This window comes from Balaenoptera musculus, chromosome 8 (assembly GCF_009873245.2).
Source record: "Balaenoptera musculus isolate JJ_BM4_2016_0621 chromosome 8, mBalMus1.pri.v3, whole genome shotgun sequence".
NCBI classification, from domain to species: domain Eukaryota; kingdom Metazoa; phylum Chordata; class Mammalia; order Artiodactyla; family Balaenopteridae; genus Balaenoptera; species Balaenoptera musculus.
In genome coordinates, this window is record NC_045792.1 from 99,988,250 (window position 1) to 100,007,765 (window position 19,516).

Sequence of the window (19,516 nt, forward strand, 5' to 3'; positions counted from 1 at the left end):
CATAAGGAAAGGCAGGCCAAGCAACCCCCAGGCCCCGCACATTACTAACACAGGCACCTGGGAATCAAACGATGACTACAGAGTCAAGGGCAACCAAAGACCACTGAATTTCAAAAACCTGACATCCATCATCCTTGGGATCCCACCAAGAGCGATCACCTGACAAAGGAAATGGACAGATGACATTTCACTACTTGAAAGGAATGTTCCAGCAGCAAGGACAAGGGACTGCTACAGTGGCTGTGAAGGAGGGGATGGAGCTTGCAGTAAACTGGGCACAGAGTGACTGGGATGCTGGAGAGCCGAGCAGGGGAAGAAAAGCAGAAACAAATGGATCCTTCTTCTTAGACTCTACTTTATTAGGTAAAACTCAGAAACTAAACCACCAATTCATGTCCCCCCACCTCCTTCCCTCTGAAGAAGGCAGTTCCCCAGAGACAAAAAGGCTGTGGCTTGGAGATCATCCACCATCTGCAGGTTTTATACTCAAGCAGCCCAGTGTCTGGTGGTCAGCCCTCCAGACCAAAGCTCTCAGAGGGAACAGAAGAAAGCAAAGGAAGCTCTCATTTCAAAGACGACGAACCCCTCCCGCCCCTCCTCCCTGCTACCCACAACCTCCCCACACCCCCAACCTAAATAAAAAGATAGTGAGGACAATGCATGAGTGTGGGAGACACACACACACACACGCACACACACCACACACACACACACACACACACACACACAGAGCTTCCTTTCAGCCAAAGAGCTGCAAAATTGCTCCCTGGAAGGACGACAACTGGCTACACCAATCAAGGCTTGGTGGCCCAAGGTGATGGCTGGAATCATGTGAGACTGGTAAAAATCCAGGGAGAAAATATTTCACCTTCAGCCCTTTCCCAGGTCTCCAGCGAACTGGTTTTAGTTCTACAAAATCCCTGTTTCCACACAGGTAGGCCGTGGATTCTAGGGCAGCTGGCCTAGGGAAAGATTTCCCATGGCCAAGAGACAATGGCAGGGGAGGAGGAGGAGAGCAGGCGGGCAAAGCCTTCAGAGAGGGCCTGGGAAAGGGGATTCCTGCCCTCGGCTAATGGATCCGAGTTAACTCCTCCACAACCTTGATCAGGTCATCCGCGGTGGCTTCTCGCTTCATTCCGCTGCCATCATCATACTGCAACGAGGAAGGGGCAGGAGGAGAGGCTGTGAGGGCCGAGAGGGTGCTCTCCCTCCCCTGGAAAGGGGATGCCCACCACAAGGGAGGCGCCCCATTCTACCACTGCCATGGCAGGGAGGAAGGACTCACAGTCGGAAGCCCACACCTCTCCCTGGGGGTTCAGGTCAGCCAGGTCGGCTGACAGCAAAGCTGCCCGGAGCCTGCCACCCAGTATATACTCCCCCAGAGGCACCATGTCCAGTGGGCAATGCCCCAAACCCCAGCACCATGGAAACTTCTCTTCCCTACAGGATCCTGACCCTGCCCCCTTCCTATGGGTCTGCCAGAGATCCCAGACATGCCCAAATGTGCCCTCGTTGCTAAAGTTACAGTGTGTGGTGCCTGATGGGGGAACCCACGAGCCTCAGCTTTATCTCCTTGCCCTTGGACCCCACCTTCCCGTGTGGGTAGAAGACAACTTGAAAAGGGCCGTTAGCACGTGGGGACCGAGTGAGGGGAGGCCCCGGAGTTCTGCCGGCCTCCTGGTATGCCCGGCCCTGCAAGGGACTTGAGAAACTGACCCAGGGCTAAACCCTGAGCAGCTCACCTGCAGGTTTGCCACAACCTCCTGCATCTTGGGCCGGCTGATGTCCAGGAAACTCTCAATCAAGTCCCCATCGATGAAGCCTGTGGCTGGTTCTGTCTTCCGTTCAGTATGAAAGGATCTCCAGGTGGACAGGTGAGTTAAGGAAAGTGCCAATTATCTGGAAATAAGTACCCTTACTATGAGTCACCCCCACCTCTGCACAAGGTGCACCTCTACACAAGGTGCACAAGACCACAATCTAAAACAATCACCAGGATAAACAGGAAACAACATTTTCAACTAAAAATCACACGGCTTTTGGGACAGTTTTAGAATTTCAAAGACCTATAAGCTATTACCCTCATCCAATGGTTCTTAACTGGAGTTAATCGTCAAAATAACATTTAAAAAATACAGGGAATTCCCTGGTGGTCCAGTGGTCAGGACTCTGTGCTTTCAGTGCCGAGGGCGTGGGTTCGATCCCTGGTTGGGGAACTAAGATCCTGCAAGCCGTGCAGCGAGGCCAAAACAAATTTAAAAATAAAAAAATACAGATTAAAACAAAATACAGATAAGACTCTTAGTTCAGAGCCTGGACGTGTATGGATGTTTTTTTTTTTTTTACAAGTGCTCCATGTGAACTGGATGCTTGCCTGGGAAGAACCACTCTTTAAGTCTAGCCTTGACCTTCACAGAATAAACTGAGGCTCGGGACTTCCCTGGTGGCACAGTGGTTAAGAATCTGCCTGCCAATGCAGGGGACATGGGTTCGAGCCCTGGTCCGGGAAGATCCCACATGCCGCGGAGCAACTAAGCCCGTGCGCCACAACTACTGAGCCTGCGCTCTAGAGCCCACGAGCCACAACTACTGAGCCCGCGAGCCACAACTACTGAAGCCCACGCGCCTAGAGCCCGTGCTCTTCAACAAGAGAAGCCACCACAATGAGAAGCCCGCGCACCGCAACAAAGAGTAGCCCCCGCTCGCCACAACTAGAGAAAGCCCGTGCACAGCAATGAAGACCCAATGCAGCCAAAAATAAACAAACAAACAAACAAACAGAGGCTCAGTAAGACAAGAGATGTGCCGAAAGTCCTGCGGGTTGTGGCAAAAACCAACCCATCAGCCTCCCTCCTCCCTGACTCATAGCAGGAGCCCCTCGCCCCTCCCGCCTCCCGCCTCCCTCAGGCTCCTTATCTCTCTCCCATAATAAACAAACTTCCAGCAGTACTTGGATCCTAAGTGTCCCACGGGGGCTGATCCTTGAGCTTCTGGAGTTTGCACATTCTTTGCTTTTCCCCTCTTCTTCCGTTAGCCTCTCTAGTGAGGGTCCTCAGACACTACTGCCTCCAACAAGATCTCTGAAAGGATGTTCCGAAGTTGTGATCTAAACTTACGTTTGACAAGCAACACCAGAGAGGCCAGAGGCAGACACATTTCAGGAATAAAAATGTACATTTTCAAGATGAACCAGTGAAGCTGGGTGATAAGTACATGGGGATTCACTACACTGTTCTCTCCACTATTGTGTGTTTGAAATTTTCCGTAAGAAAAGGTTTTTTAAAAGCCTGTTCCCCACGGGAACCTAGTCAAGACATTTCCTAAACGGGCAGCAGTTTCCAGAGGCTGCTTAGGGTAATGCAGCTCTCTGCCTGGGTCAGAACGTGCTTCCTAGCAAGGGGGCACCTCTGGGAAGGATATAAGGAGTGTTCAATCTTGCCCACACTTTTGATGACTTTATTGAGTCGATTCTGCATGTCCAACAAGAGGTTGTACCAGCTCTCTGACAGTGAGGTCACCAGGCCTGAGGAAGCAAAGGGAACAGGGAGCTGCAGAGCGGGCACTGCCCGCCAAGGGCAGCCCAGGCAGCAGCACGAGGAAGGACGAGCTGGCCACAGGCTCCGCCACGAAACCCTGCTCTCCCTCGTCCCCCAGAACGGGAGCGCTGCTCTCAGGAGGGAGGCCTGCACGGGAGGTGCGCCCCACAGAGGTCACCCTTACCAATCATGCCGTTGACCGTGCCGAAGAGCACCGAGCCCTGTGTAGGGGTGGAGGTCTCGCCCAGATTCTGCATGACCAGAGAGCCGTGGCAAAAGACGTTGACAAATTCGCCCAAGTGGAAGAGCCCAACCTCCTGGAGGTGCTGCCGCTCCTCGTCAGTGGTGGCGGCGCTGCGAGGCAATGCGAGAAACTCACTACCCAGACTTGTCCCCCCCCCGACGGGGCCCCGACAAGGACTGCGTGCAGCAGACAGATTCCCCGGTGAGCCCACCCGCTCCACAGCAGAGGATCCAGCCTGAAGAGCTCACCTCTGTGGCCTGCCTGTCTCATGGAGACCCTAACCCTCTGTGAAGAGGAGCACCGGAGCCTGAGAGAGGACCCGGCGTCCTCATTCCCGGCAGACCATACCCACAGCTGGTCACTCACCTATCCTTCTGACACACAAACAAGTTAAAGGCATTTTCAGCCCCCAGGAAATTGTCATCATCCAAGATTTCCACAGCACTCATCCAGTTGGGGTTAAAGTCTCGAGCAATCTTAAAAAAGACAAGGTACAAAAGGAAACACAATCAGCAGTTTGCATGGAAGCCATTGCTGGGACTTGGCCAAGAGCCTGCCCTGCCCCGTGTTTAACAACCACCCCTTCAGAGAGATTCTCCCCACAGCCTCTGGCCAACTCAGCCCAGAAACGGAGCCTACTCAGAGCTCACGTTGGGGGTTTCTAAGAAAACTTAACGGATGTAGAATGTAGGCTCCAGGGACGACATTTCTGCCCTCACTGGGCTCGATTATCCCTCACCACCAAGAAACACCCTCGGGGTTGCAGCTTAAGGGAGAAGTCTGCCCCCTGCCCCGCTACCTCTTCGAAGTTGCCCTCCATGGGCTTGTAGGCCAGCAGCAGCACCGAGCGCATCAGGTCGCCCACCAGGATGAAGTCGCCCTTGGTCTTCAGGTACAGGGCCATGATGTTGTTGTAGTGGTTGCACTCGGTGCGGAGCTCCTTCTCCGTCGTCCACTCGTAAAGCCGCACCTGGCACAGGCATTGCACTTCTGTCAACTCGAGGGGCCCGAACCCTCCTTAAGCCTCCATCTGCAGCACCATTTACCCAAGTGCAATGTGGGGTGTGAAGTGGTTTGGTGTGGAACTTGCATGAACGTTTTTAATTTCAGTATTATGTATTTATGAAAAATGAAAATAGAATGAGCCCATGAAACTAATAATACAAAGTTTTCCTTTATATAAAAAAATGAGTCAGGGTAAAGAAAAATATGAAGTAAACAGTAACGCAAGTAATACTATGCATGTGACAAGAGATGGTTTTGTGACTGAAGTTTGGTAACTGACGTACAGAAATCGCTCTAGAAATAGAGGATCCATCTCCAATTTCCTGATCAGAAAGGAACAAGATCACCTCCCAACAAACTGCCTCTTCTAACCCCTTCTCAAAACTCATACATTCCTGGCACCTTTTGATATGAACCCAATGAGCAAAGAAAATAGCATGGGAAAGTCCAACAGAAGCTAAAGGTCTCTAAAGCACTAGACTCTGTGGCCACCCCTCCACCTAAAGGGAAAAAAATACCCCTTTTTTCTTCTCCACTGCAATGTTTCTTCAGTTACAACTACAGCTCCAAAAGAATGAAGATGCTTTAGAATCAGCAGACAGATGAACAGATACTCAGCACAGCCCAGCCCTGGCAGACCCTTCAGGGTCCAGGCAGCCCCACCCATGGCCTCTGCACATACAGACACTCTGGACAGAATATATTAAGCCATGATTTCTCGAGATGTGTCCAAAGGATCCTAGCTCCACAGGTATGCACTCCAAGAGTCATTCGTAATAATTACAATGGCTACCACACCTCCATCGGCAGGGTTAAGGGAGCCCAGAACACCCCAGACTGGGGTAAGCCCAGCCTGGCTGGGCCTCCAGTCCTCCAAGAGTGGAGTAAAGTAGAGGCCAAGAGCTCCACACGCTCCTGGGAACACACCCCACACACCCCTCTTCATACTCCCAGCCTCCCTTTCTGCCGTGGAGGTAGTCAGGACCAAGGTCAGACACCACCACTCTCAACCCAACAGGTCCTAGGTCCCCACTGTCCAATATGGTAGCCACTAGCCACATGGCTACAAACACCTGAAATGTGGCAAGCCCAAACTGAGATGTGCTTTTTTTTTTTAAATTTTATTTATTTATTTTATTTTTGGCTGCGTTGGGTCTTTGCTGCTGCGCGCGGGCTTTCTCTAGTTGCGGTGAGCGGGGGCTACTCTTCGTTGCGATGCGCGGGTTTCTCATTGCGGTGGCTTCCCTTGTTGCGGAGCACGGGCTCTAGGTGCGCAGGCTCAGTAGTTGTGGCGCACGAGCTTAGTTGCTCCGCGGCATGTGGGATCTTCCCGGACCAGGGCTCGAACCTGTGTCCCCTGCATTGGCAGGAGGATTCTTAACCACTGTGCCACCAGGGAAGCCCGAGATGTGCTTTAAGTGTAAACTACACACGAGATGTGGAAGTCTTAGTATGAAAAAAATGTAAAATATCTCACTAATAATTTTTTATATTGATTACATGTTGAAATAACACTTTAGATGTCCTGGGTTCAATAAAATACATTACTAAAATTAATTTCACCTACTTTGAACTTTTATTCACGTGGCTACTAGAAAGTTTAAAATTACACATGTGGCTCCTATATTTCTATTACACAGCAACGGGCGTCTTATAATCTGACCCCTCCCACTTCCTGCATCTGTTCACTGTACCCTCTGGAATACATGCTCACTAGTCACAGGCAGCCTGCTCTCTAGCCGATCCCTTGTCAGTCTAACTGAAACGTGGATCTTTCAAAAGGGTTCTGTGGCCCTCTCAACTGGGCTATTCTCTCTCCCACTGTCCCTCGTACCACTGGGACTGCAGGGAGGACAGCCTTCCATGCACCCTGCCTGCCTCCTAAACCTGCCAGTTCTCAAGTTCACACCACCAAACAACTGCCCCACTGTCACATCTCCACCCCCACGCCGTCACTCTCTCCTAACATAACACCCCGGTAATTCTTAGTGACTTTAATGTTCACAGAGAAGATCCAATACCCTGATCTCTGTCCTTTTCTGACTCCCTCTTCCCCACCTACCTTGTCCATTCCTATGGTCACCCCTTAAGAGCCTGTCATTAAAAATAACTCCAGAATCTTTTGTCCCCAGTTTTACTGCTTCTCAGATGCCCAGAGTCCATCACCACAATCCTCGTCTTACGGATTCTCCACTCCCTTGCCCCTCTCTCCCTCGATCATGCTCACCCAACAAAAACAGACTTTGGTAAAATTCTAATTTTCAACTACAAGCTGAGGAAAAACCACCAACCAGCATGACTGGTCTCATTTTAAATTCATACCTCCTCCAGTCTCCTCAAAACTCTAATACCATGGGCTTCTCTGGTGGTGCAGTGGTTAAGAATCCACCTGCGATTGCAGGGGACACGAGTTCAAGCCCTGGTCCGGGAAGATCCCACATGCCGTGGAGCAACTAAGCCTGTGCGCCACAACTACTGAGCCTGAGCTCTAGAGCCCACAAGCCACAACTACTGAAACCCGGGCAACTAGAGCCCATGCTCCGCAACAAGAGAAGCCACCGCAATGAGAAGCCCGCGCACCGCAACAAAGAGTAGCCTTCGCTCGGCTCGCCGCAACTAGAGAAAGCCTGTGTGCAGCAACGAAGACCCAACACAGCCAAAAATAAATAAATAAACAAAAACTCTAATACCTCCTCTTCCAACCTTCCTCTCAGCTACTTCACAGAAGATGGACACAACCAAAGGAGGATTTCCACCTGCTTCCACCATCTGAAGCCAACACTGTGCATTAGAGCCCCCTTAGCTACTCAAAACATGGCTCCAGCAACTCTCCTTTAATGGACCATTGCCATCAGCTAGAAATGTGCAGCAGTATTTCCTAACTTAAAAAATTAAAAACTCTCTTGTGCTGACATTCCCCTGTAGCTACCCTATTACTCTCTTCTTTACTGCAAAACTCCTGGAAAGGGTTTCCTAATCCTAGCTGTCCTCGCCTCCTCGTCCTGGTTGAACCCTCTTCAGTCAGGTTCCATCCCCACCACTCAACCGAAAGAGCTAAACCAATGGCCATCTCTCGATCCTTATGTTACCTGACCCACCGACAGCACTTGCAGTTTATCACTTCCCTCCTGCTTCAAATACTTTCTTTCCATGGCTTCCAGAACACTTTTCTTGGTTCCTCTCCTATTTCACTAGGCACCTCCTCTCTGTTTGGCTGGATCTTCCTTCTCGCCCCAACTTTGAAAGGCTGGAGGGCCCCAGGGCTCAGTCTTCAGATCTCTCCTCTACCCACTCTCAGCAGGTAGGTGATCTCAGGTGATCTCCGCCACTCTCAGCTTTACATGCCACCTAATAACTGCCACCTGGTATCTCCAGTCTGCTTCTTGCTAGAACCCATACCTCTCTCATCCACCTACCTACCTGACATCTCCACTGAGATGACTATTGAAACTTAGCATTTTCAAAACCAAACCTCTGGTTTCCCCACTGCAACATAAGAAGAAGTATACATTTGGTCTCTGCCCCCTGTTCCTGACATAAAACTCCTAAAACCTTTGTAATTTCCTAATAGGAATGTTTTACACAGAGCTCCTAAATCCCTTGGAATTTCCTAGGTGATAGGAGTCTTTTGTTGTAATGATGCAGTTCTTGGTGGTTCCTGGATAGCTACAGGATGGGGGATGGTCACCAGAAAGACCAAGCCATGAACAGAAGCTTGGAACTTTCAGCCCCACCCCCATTCTCCAGGGAAGAAAGAGGGGCTGGAGATTGAATTAATGATGGATCATGTCTATATACAGAAGCAGCTATAAAAATCCCTAAACTATGGGGTTCAGAGAGCTCTTGGGTTGGTGAATACAGCCACATACTGGGAGGGTAGTGCATTCCAACTCCACGAAGACAGAAGTTCCTGCCCGCAGGACCCTTTTGGACCTTGCCCTACATACCTCTCCATCTGGCTGTTAATTTGTATCCTTTATAAAATCCTTTGTAATATGCCACCAAATATAAGTAAACATTTCAAATTTTGTGAGCCCTTCCAACAAATTTTCAAACCTAAGGGGGGTGGGGAATTTGGGGAACCCCTGACTTTGTACCAAGTCAGACAGAAGTTTGGGGACCACTTGGGACTGGGGTTTGAAGTAAGGACAGTCTTGTGGGACTGAGCCCTTAAACCTGTGAGGTCTGACACTAACGCTGGGTGGCTAATATCAGAATTCAATTAAATTATAGGACGCCTGGTTGGAAAACGGGTTGGTATAGGGATTAAAAACCCCATACATATGGTGTCAGAAGTGTTGTGAGTAAAGAAACAGTTTTCCTTTCCCCTCCAAACCTGCTCCACTCACAATCTCCCCCCATCAGTACAGAGCAACACCATCTTTGTTACTCAGGCCAAAACTCTTGGCCCTTTATTCCCTTCTCACGCCTCATCTTCAATCCATCACCAGAGCCCCTCAATACTAACATCTGCAGAATCTGACTACCTTTCACCTCCTCTATCAGCACCCTGCTCCCATCAACCACCAACTGCTATCTGGATCATCACCAGAGCCTCCTAACTGATCTCACTGCCTCTACCCTTGATCCCCTACGACCTTTTCCAGCATGCGCAACGAGCTTTTCGAAATATAACTACAGTCATGTCACTCATTCACTCGAACCCTCTAGAGGTCTCCATCACCCTCAGAGTAAAACCCAAAGTCCTTACACACTCGGCCTATCAGGTTCCACAAGTGCTGGCCCTCTGCTGCCTCTCGGACTCATCTCCCGGCACCCAGCAGCGCCCACCCACGCAGAGCTCAGGCTGGCCCCGGACTCCTGGCACTTGTCTTCTCCCAGACCGAGGCGTGGCTTGCTCCCTCCCTTCCTTCAGGAACCTGCCCGAATGCCACTGCATAAACAAGACCCTCCCGGCCACGGGACAAAACAGCGCCACCTGCCATGCTTGCTCTGGTACTCCTTCGGCTTCTTGTCCCGTTTTTACTTCTCACCATGTATTTCTCATGGTCCTGGGTACACATATGTATTCTATTTGCTCACTGGCCCCAGAAGGCTAGCTCTTTGTCCATTCCGTCTACTGCTACATCCCAACTACCAAAACAGTGCCTGGTATACTGCAAGCGTTCAGTTAATATTTCTTGAATGAATGTCGATCTAACGTATTTAAATAATGTCTCTCTACTCTGGATCTTCTCAGAACCTTTAATATGATAAGATGCACCATGAAGCTTCTAAGAAGAGGATACAGGATACAGCAGTTCCCAAATGTATTTGACCATGAAACTCATTTTTTTTTGCAAGGGAGGAGGTGGGGTCATGCCAGAAGCAAAGTGGCACATTTCACAGGCCTAGTATTTCAGGGACGTACTCAGGATAATGCGGTTTGGCTCATTTTGTTCCACACAGATGAAATATTCTCACGTCACGACACATTCTAAGCGCAGGGACCACAGCTCTTACCCCTTTCTCAATTCCCGCAGCGCTTAGGATGATACGATTGGGCTTCACATAACCAAATCTGCTGTCCGGTCCAACCCCAGCTCCCCATATTCCCAACCCCATCCTCCATACTCACTACTTTGTTATCCTTAAAATCGTGATACACGTGCAGCTTCAAGAAATACAAGGGAAACATGTTCTGTGGACAGTGGTGTGAGGCCTAAGGCATGACACCAGTGGGAGGGGCCTCACCGTGCTGTTGATGCTGGCTAACAACTTCCCGTTAAATTCCACCATAGAGTACACAGCCCCTTTCACCTCCTTTTCAGCCACAGTCTGTAGTTTTCCTGGGGGAAAAAAGATACTCTTAAGTCTCCTTTACGAGCCCACACTTTAACTAATCAAAAGAATCCCATGCTTCCCCTCTGGCTCTAATTCCTGCCCCCAAAACCACTCATCTGAAAGCAGGAAATACAGAGTCAGTATACACTGGGGTTAACCACCACTGGAAGTGTGAACCCCAAGTGTGCAGTGATTCTACACACCATTGAGGATGTGTCTCCCACCCTGAGACTCCAGATCTCTCTCTCAAGATGGAGACCAAATTCCATCTCAGCCACCTAATCTGAGATTTCGGGGCTGACAGCTAGTCTTTAGAACCATCTTGAGTAGGGGAGATGAGAAAAGATGTAGAAATGAACGCAAAGTGCTGACGCTGGGAAGAGGACCTTAAAGGCTGAGCAGCCAAGTGGGAAACACACCTAGGATTCCTACTAGGATTCCTAACTCTCGTTCTGGTCGGCAGGTTCTCTTATTCATAGTTCACCTCTCCCCGCTGTTCCTTCCTTTCAAAGAGTAAAAAAGGAAGAAACACGTGCTAGATTTTATTTGTGCCTCTGCTCACATACTCCAAAACTCATTCAGATCATCAAGAGCTTAAGAGAAACATCGTGAGTCTCACGTCACAGCAATTAACCCAAGTTCTTCTGCGTAACTGAGACTGAAACCTAAAAGAGTCTGCTTACTTTCCCAGTTCCAAATCTCTCAAAAGCCGGAGACTGCGTCTGCTTACCATCTGAATACTGAAAGACCACAATACGACCCTGCTTGGGCTCCGCCTCTTCAGGGTACACCATGGCCGTGCCCACGATGAAGTACGTGTTGGGGTCTTTGCCCAACCTGCAGGAGACCAGGCTGAGGGCGTACTCGTTCTGCAGGAACTGGTGGGCGTGGAGCACTAGAAGGGAGGAGAAGAGACGCGACTGGCTGACAACCCCCATGCAAGCACGCTTCTGTACTTCTGTGAGGCCCACAGCTCGGCTCGAAGTAGATCTGCCTCCTGCTGTTCCTGTCTCCTCACCAACCTATTCTGACCTGAGGAGGCCCAGCACTCTGGACTCATGGCCAACTCAGAGGCCCCGCCCCTTTCTGCTCCTCCTAGGATGGTCTGCCAGTGTCTATCAAATTCTGGAATACAGCAGAGCCCAGAAGAGCCTAGCTTAGGGAGGACGTACGTACAAAATGACAGAAAGAGCTCATTTGCACCTTCAAAGGTGTGCTGGTCAATGATAAGGAGGTTATGCACCTCCACCTCTTCTCCAAAGGAGGTCTCGTGAGGGGCTGTGCTGCTGGAGAACAGCTTGCTGGAGCTGACGCTGCTGGACAAGGCCTGGGAACAGAGAGAACACACAGCACCCCTCTCAGAAGCAGAACGGGTGCCGGGAACAACAGAGTGAGCATCAGGCAGGATCAGGGAACAGTGGCTGAGTCTGAACGAGGAAACCTTAAGGCTGGCCGCTTGCATGGAGCCTAAAGAACAGAGGGCTTCCAAGAGGACTCAGGGACCAAGGCTAAGGATCCAAGTTCCATATGGTATTGACAGAGCAATCCAAAACACCGCCAGAATCCAAGGGCATTAGAAAGCACTAACACAGTGATGCTACGACAAGCGAGAAACTCAGGCGCCCTAGTAAAGTGACAGGCTTCCACCTCTCTCAGTGGGACAAGCAGGAGAGCACTGCAAATAAAAAGAAAAACGTAAAGACCTTCTACTCTGGATTAAGGGAAGAAGCCATACCACAGATGTCTGCGAGCAAGGAAGGCAGAGAATACGTGGAATAAAATGATCAGCTAACATCTCCATTGGGTCTGTGATGTGCGGCCCCATACTGTCCCACTATTACCATTTTGCAGATGAGAAAACTGAAGTTGCCCAAGGTCACGCAGCTAGCAATAAGCTTCGGAGCCAATTCTGTCAGACTCCAAATCCCATGCTCTTACCTATTATACTGCACTGTTACCAATACCCTACACAAAGCACCCAAACTGATGTTAAGAGAAAAGGAATTATTCATCAGGCAAGGCTACCAAGTAGCAAAATCACTGACAGCCACGCTTACTCAAAGTTCTTCTCAAGCCTCTAATGAAGGGGCCAAATCCAGCTCACTGCCTGTTTTTATAAAGTTTTATTGGGGACTTCCCTGGTGGCGCAGTGGTTAAGACTCCGTGCTCCCAATGCAGGGGGCCTGGGTTTGATCCCTGGTCAGGGAACTAGATCCTACACGCATGCCTCAACTAAGGAGCCCGCAAGCCGCAACCAAAGGAGCCCTCAAACCGCAACTAAGGAGCCTGTCTGCTGCAACTAAGACCGAGGGCAACCAAATAAATAAATAAATAAATTTTTTTTTTTTTTTTTTTTAAATAAAGTTTTGGGACTTCCCTCGTGGCGCAGTGGTTAAGAATCCGCCTGACAATGCAGGGGACACAGGTTTGATCCCTGGTCCAGGAAGATCCCACATACCGCGGAACAACTAAGCCCGTGCGCCACAACTACTGAGCCTGCGCTCTAGAGCCTGTGCTCCGCAACAAGAGAAGCCACCGCAATAAGAAGCCCATGCACCACAACGAAGAGTAGCCCCCGCTCACCTCAGCTAGAGAAAGCCCGTGCACAGCAATGAAGACCCAATGCAGCCAAAAATAAATTAATTAATTAAAAATTTTTTTCTTAAATAAATAAATAATAAAGTTTTATTGGAACCCAGCTATGCCCACCTGTTGTCTATGGCTGCCTTTGTAATGGCAGAGTTGAGTAGTTGTGACTGAGATCATATGACCTGCAAAGCCAGAACTATTTACTAGCTGAGCCTTTACAGAACAGTTTGCCCCGCTCTCACACCATCTTTCTTTGTCCACTGCCCTCACCTGGGTGCTGGCGCTGGGCCTCAGAGCAGTTGTGCCCCCACTCGTGTCCTGGACTTCAATACGGCTGGAGAGGATCCCAAAGCACTGGGACACCTCCTGGTAACAGATCTTCCTGTAGAACAAGTACAGAGCAACAGGGCCCCCTCAGGAGAAGTCTGAGGCGCTCCACACCAACCCCCAGGGCACCCCTGCCCCTGCAGCTCCCCTACCCTGCCCTCACCTGGGAGATTCGTAGAGGGGAACTGTACGAATGTGCAGCTTCTGGATCTCATCAATGGTGCCAATGGTGAGGGTGCTGTTGTTGGCCAGTGCCAGGCTGGAAAGAAGGTTCTGGGTTTAGACTGAGTAGACCCAAGATAGGAAAGGATTCTACGAGGCAACTCCATAAGGGGAAGGAAAACAAGGCAGAATTACACTAGCTTACCCCAGGGTAGTGGTTCTCAACTATGACTCTATGCTAAAACGCACCTGGGGAACATGCCTGGTCCTGTCCCTGAGATTTTCCTATTTAATTGGTCTGGTTGGGCCTAGGCTGAGATTTTTAACAGCTAACAATTTAATACTAAAGCATTCGAATATAGAACAGTGATGCTCAAACTATCAAACCATGCTGTAATCAGAAATCAGCTAAGAGGCTTGTTAAACTGGACTGCTGGGCTTCCCTGGTGGCGCAGTGGTTGAGAATCCGCCTGCCAACGCAGGGGACACGGGTTCGAGCCCTGGTCCGGGAGGATCCCACATGCCGCGGAGCGACTGGGCCTGTGAGCCACAACTACTGAGCCTGCGCGTCTGGAGCCTGTGCTCTGCAACAAGAGAGGCCGCGACAGTGAGAGGCCCGCGCACTGCGATGAAGAGTGGCCCCCACTTGCCACAACTGGAGAGAGCCCTCGCACAGAAACGAAGGCCCAACACAGCCAAAAATAAATAATAAAAATTAAAAAAAAAAAAAAAAAAAAACTGGACTGCTGGGCCCAACCCTGGAGTTTCTGATTCAGTGGATCCATGGGTGAGGCCCGAGAATTTACATTTCTAATGCGTTCCCAGGTAGTGCTGTGGCTGCCATGAGGAGCCACACTTTGAGAAACTCTGCTCCAGGGGTATACATAAAGATCTCTGCATCAGGGGTTCTGAAACTTGACTAATCATTTGAATCGCCTAAGAGGTTTTCTAAAAATATAGATTCAGATCTAGGGCTCAACCCTAGATCCACTAAATCAAACTCTAAGAAGGATTCAAAAACAATTCTGTACATTTAAAAAGGCTTCCAAGGTGTTTCTACTGCATAGCCAAGATTTGCAAACCTCTGCTCTATACTTCCCATCTCAGCTGGTCACTGACTCTGTCACTGGGAAAGGGCTGGAGGGGGAGGGTCTGAGGAAAACAACACGATGTCCTCACTCCTGGCTCTTGCTGAGGAAAGAAAAAGAGGCTCACCTGTCAGGGTAGCCATCTGAGTTGAGGGGACACATGTAGTTCACCTCCTTGAGGTTGACATTGGAGAAGACCAATTTGTGGTTGCTGCTGTAGATGACAGTGGGGCGGTCAGAGCAAGCAAAGACGTTGGTGGTAGAAAGAGAACGGAAAGTCCTCAATACGGTGGGCTGTGTGCCCAGAGTCACCTTCTTACGGTCGCTCAACAGGCCTACAGAAAGAACGGCATCCGGAGAAAAAAGGAAAGAAACGAAACAGGACACACAGCTAGATTGTGAAGCTTCAAAAGTAGCACCCTGAGGCTAAGAACTCTGCCAACTCCAATACTCCAGATTTTCCGAAGAGCCCCTCATTCGAAGTGCTAGTCTCACCTGTCTCAATGTTGAGCCCAAAGTAGAAAAGCGCCCCATCTCCCAAGGCACAAAGGAGGTAGTGGCTACTCTCAAAGGTGGTCATCAGGATAGAACGAGGAATGATCTCTGTGGGAAAGAGGTACATTAAGTTCTTGTTCCAAATTCTGATTCTGATCCCAACCCACGTCCTTAAAAGAAACACACCTCCACCCAGCATCTCTTTGTGCAGTAGCTCAAAAGAGGGCAGCTTCGCGATTCGGGCTGAGATGTCTGTCCAGAGACCAATAGCACAAAGAGGGGACATTCCATTGCTGTCCCCTAAAGGGGTGATGTCCAAGCAGGCCACTTCGTGTTCCATCTCTGTGTGGCTGAACAAGGAAGAATATGGCAGAGGAAGGAATCCAAGGATCAAAGAAGTCCCAGAGAACAGGGAGGGCAAAAAGAACAGATAAACACACACCTGATCTGTCGGAGCTCCTGAGGATGGATCTGCAGGTAGTAGAGGGCCCTTCCCACGGCTACCACTACCTGGCTGCTATTGCAGGAGGCCACACTGATGTTCTTGCCCTGAGGCTCCTTCCACTCACTGACGAGAGCTTTGGGGTCTTGAGAGACCAACCTCACAGATGCTGAAGTGATCTAGAGAAAGAAGAGCAATGTCTCCAAGCCCCTGCAGGGATCTATACAGGGGTGAGAACGTGGTAAATGCTGCCCTGGTGGAACCCTAAGAATAAGCTCCTCTGCCATATAGATATATTTTTCCAAAGTTCTGCAATGATTAACTACATGAAGGTGTCATTTTTAGCTGAAGCCCTGAAGAAGACTGGCTTCAGGCAGCTTACAGCTTACATACCTACAGGCAGAAAAAGAGAAGGCCTGTTTCTCTCTGAGTAAGGCTTGGGTAACACACCCTATGGAAAGGTATCGATGGAGTAAGACCTACAACTACAAGTCTAGCTGTTTTTCTCAACCCAAAAATCAGACCTCTAAAATATCCAAGTTCTGGGAATTCCCTGGTGGTCCAGTGGTTAGGACTCCACGCTTTCACTGCCGAGGGCGCGGGTTCAATCCCTGGTCAGGGAACTAAGATCCTGCAAGCCACGCGGCCCAGCCAAAAAAAATAAAATAAAATAAATAAAATATCCAAAATATACAAGTTCTTTACTATGTATGAATATCTTTTATACATTTATTTCATCACTGAAATAAAACAAAAAGCAGGTTGATAACACTATTATGTATCAATACACCTTACTTATCAAAATTGAGTTTCTACTTAGAGAGGAAAGCCCTTTAGAATTATAAACACTATGGGGGATGCAGAAACACTACAAGCTATTATTCATACTAATGAACTACAATGGGATTACATAATACTTCAAAGGGTTATTAGTCTTTCCATTTGGTAAAGAAGCCCATCATTGTAGAGAACAAACGTATGGACACCAAGGGGGGACAGTGGCGGGGGGTGGGTGGTGGTGGGATGAATTGGGAGATTGGGATTGACACATATACAATAATATATATAAAACAGATAACTAATAAGAACCTGCTGTATAAAAAAATAAAATAAAATTCAAAAAAAAAAGACATCACTATGAAGACAAGCCTCAAAAAAAAAACAAAAAAAGTATATGAGAAGGCTCATTTAGAGGGTTAGAAAGAAAGTTAGAAAAGAGGGAAGTGGACAGAAGCTCAGGAAGGACACATCTCAAGAAAGAGGCAGCAGCTACTGGAATGTGCACCCAATTTAGTAGGAGAGGTCATATCGGGCAGCCTGCAGTGAAGACAGGAGAAGGAAGACAGCCAGCGTAGACAGACTTTTTTGATTCCAGAATCTAGATGAAGACGGAGATGGGGCAATAGCTGGAGGGAAGTCCTGGGGTCTAGAAGGTATTTTTTTATTTTTTTAAGGCCAGCAAGGTCTACGTGTAATTCAAAGCTAGAGGAGCCAAAGGGGGAGGGGTGGTTGTCTTCAAGCCCCAGTGCAGGGTCTAGAGGACCAAGGAGAGGGTGTGATGCCAAGCCGAGGCTGCAGGATCACAGCTCTGAGAAAGGAAAAGGCTCTAGTTTGGGAGAGATCAGAAAGCAGAACTCTGGTTTCATACACAGAAAATGTGGTCCTTTTGATGGCTGAACAAAGGTGTTTCAGAAGCTTCAATGGGGAAGACTAAAGATTTTAATTAAAAACCTAATACTGCCCTTGAAAAAAAAAGAAGAAACTCATCATTAGTAATAATTGGGCTGGTATAAAATAGGAAATCAGCTTTTGAAGGGTCTGGTCTAGTGTAAATTATAAAACCAGGGCAGCAGCATAATTCTGAAAATGAAAAAAAAAAAAAAAAAAAAAGGAAAGCCCTTTAACAACAGATATGTGAGTTGGGGCCAGTATTCAGGCCACCAGTTAGAAAACACTGACAAAGCGATGAGTCAGTAACTGGGCACTTCCCACATTTGTTCAACAAACTGACAGAAGCTTCCCTCTGGTTTTTACCAAAACCACCACTGCCTGTTGCCTAAAAGGAAGACCAAGAGGATAAAAAGATAGAGACAGTTCAATAGTCCTCAGGCCCTCAAGTGCTATACCTGCCACAGGCAAATCACTGACTCTGCTCAGTGTGGAGAACGGCTCAAAAGGTGAGGAGGGTGTGCAAAAAACCAAGAGCATCATGGTCACTCCAAACTTAGAAAGACCGCCAGGCGTTGAGAGGTGCGAAGAAATCAGGCTCTCACAGCTAACAAAAGTGCCAAAAGGCTATATGCCCCCCATATCACAGAAAGATTTAAAAAATAAGGATCTGAACAGAGTTAGAAGTCTGATTATAATAATTAGTACCTTGTAAGTGCTGCCAAAAGTCATATATGGACGGTAGCCTATGACTAGTTTTTTTTCTTCTTTGTGCTTTTCAGTATTCTCCAAATAAGTATATACTAACTACTACTATAACATGGGGAAAAAATGTGCCTCAGAAGACAGGATATAATTAGTGTGAAAATGATATCCCCCTGCCCACTCCCCAAAAAATATATATATAATGATCCCATCCATAAGAGAAAATGTGAATAAACACAATATACAGTCATCCCTCAGTATCTGCAGGGGACGGGTTCCAGAATCCCCCAGCCAATACCAAAATCCGCAGATGCTCAAGTTCCTTATATAAAATGGAACAATAATTGCTTATAAACTACTCACATCCTTAAGCGTACTTTAAATCATCTCTAGATTAATTATAATACCTAATATAATGTAAATGCTATGTAAATAATTGTAAATACAGTGTAAATGATACGTAAATAGCTGCTGGTGCACAGCAAATTCAAGTTTTGCTTTTTGAACTTTCTGAAGTTTTTTTTCCCCATTTTTTTTTTTTTTTCGGCCGTGCCACTTGGCTTGCAGGATCTTAGTTCCCTAACCAGGGATGGAAGTGAAAATGCCAAGTCCTAACCACTGGACCACCAGGGAATTCCCACCCCAAATATTTCTGATCCACGTTTGGTTGAGACCGTGTATTACGAAACCCACAGATACAAAGGGCCGACCGTACCTACATTGGCAAAGAAAAATTAAAGCTAAAAGGAACAACTCCAAAGTTAAAAGAGTTAAGTTGCTCTCAGTAGTGGGTGATTAGGTAATTTCAATTTTTTCCCTAGCCTTTTTACATTACTTTTAGAGCCATAAAAATTGACTTCAAAAATCCGGTGGTACTCTGTACTGCACTCCAGGTCAAATTCAAGTGTAAACGAGGCCCGCCCTTTTCTCCGTTACTACCTGGATGAGTTGTTGATGAGCCACGTTGCCACAGAAGAAAGTCTGCTGATCGTCCACAAAACCCATCAGTTCAGTTTCTTCCACTTCCTCTCCGTTTAACATGAGAACTCTGCAGCAGAATGGAAGGCCAGGGTCAGCCAGACCAGCTGCCCCACCTTGCAACCTTCACATGAGCACCTGGAGCTGGCACCAGACTCATCTTACCTTGTCTGGCCCACAAAAGAGAGCACCAAAGTGTCATCAGTCTCCCGATTAGGATCAGACCGCAGGGGCCACAGGCCTGGAACAAAGATCAAAGATTAAGAGGCACAGCACAGACCAACACTCGGCTCCCACAATCTAACGAAGGAGCAGCCTAACCCCACGGGAAGAGCGAGAAATTTGGCGTCAGTCCTGAGATGAAATACCCACTCTGTTCCTCCCTGGCTTTAAGACTCTGAAGAAGTTAGATATTTTTAAAGCTGTTTGAGCCTGATATTTTTAAGTTTTTCATTTGATTTTGCATGGGATAATTCATTTCCATGACTCAAAG

At 48.3% G+C, this 19,516-nt stretch overlaps 1 protein-coding gene across 1 annotated transcript in view; it reads right to left on the reverse strand.

The window, feature by feature from the left end:
* Positions 1–335: 335 nt before the first annotated feature.
* Positions 336–19,516, reverse strand: part of DDB1 (damage specific DNA binding protein 1) — a 31,609-nt gene continuing 12,428 nt past the window's right edge. Inside the window, exons 11-27 of the mRNA XM_036862223.1 lie at positions 19,189–19,264; positions 18,985–19,093; positions 15,673–15,851; positions 15,417–15,580; positions 15,231–15,338; positions 14,863–15,070; positions 13,649–13,744; positions 13,429–13,540; positions 11,773–11,896; positions 11,300–11,464; positions 10,480–10,574; positions 4,580–4,750; positions 4,147–4,256; positions 3,721–3,890; positions 3,421–3,523; positions 1,743–1,866; positions 336–1,153 (exon numbers count right to left, since the gene is read on the reverse strand). Of these exons, the coding sequence (XP_036718118.1) occupies positions 1,070–1,153; positions 1,743–1,866; positions 3,421–3,523; positions 3,721–3,890; positions 4,147–4,256; positions 4,580–4,750; positions 10,480–10,574; positions 11,300–11,464; positions 11,773–11,896; positions 13,429–13,540; positions 13,649–13,744; positions 14,863–15,070; positions 15,231–15,338; positions 15,417–15,580; positions 15,673–15,851; positions 18,985–19,093; positions 19,189–19,264 (2,198 nt within the window). The 3' untranslated portion in view covers positions 336–1,069. The remainder of the gene's footprint in view (positions 1,154–1,742; positions 1,867–3,420; positions 3,524–3,720; positions 3,891–4,146; positions 4,257–4,579; positions 4,751–10,479; positions 10,575–11,299; positions 11,465–11,772; positions 11,897–13,428; positions 13,541–13,648; positions 13,745–14,862; positions 15,071–15,230; positions 15,339–15,416; positions 15,581–15,672; positions 15,852–18,984; positions 19,094–19,188; positions 19,265–19,516) is intronic.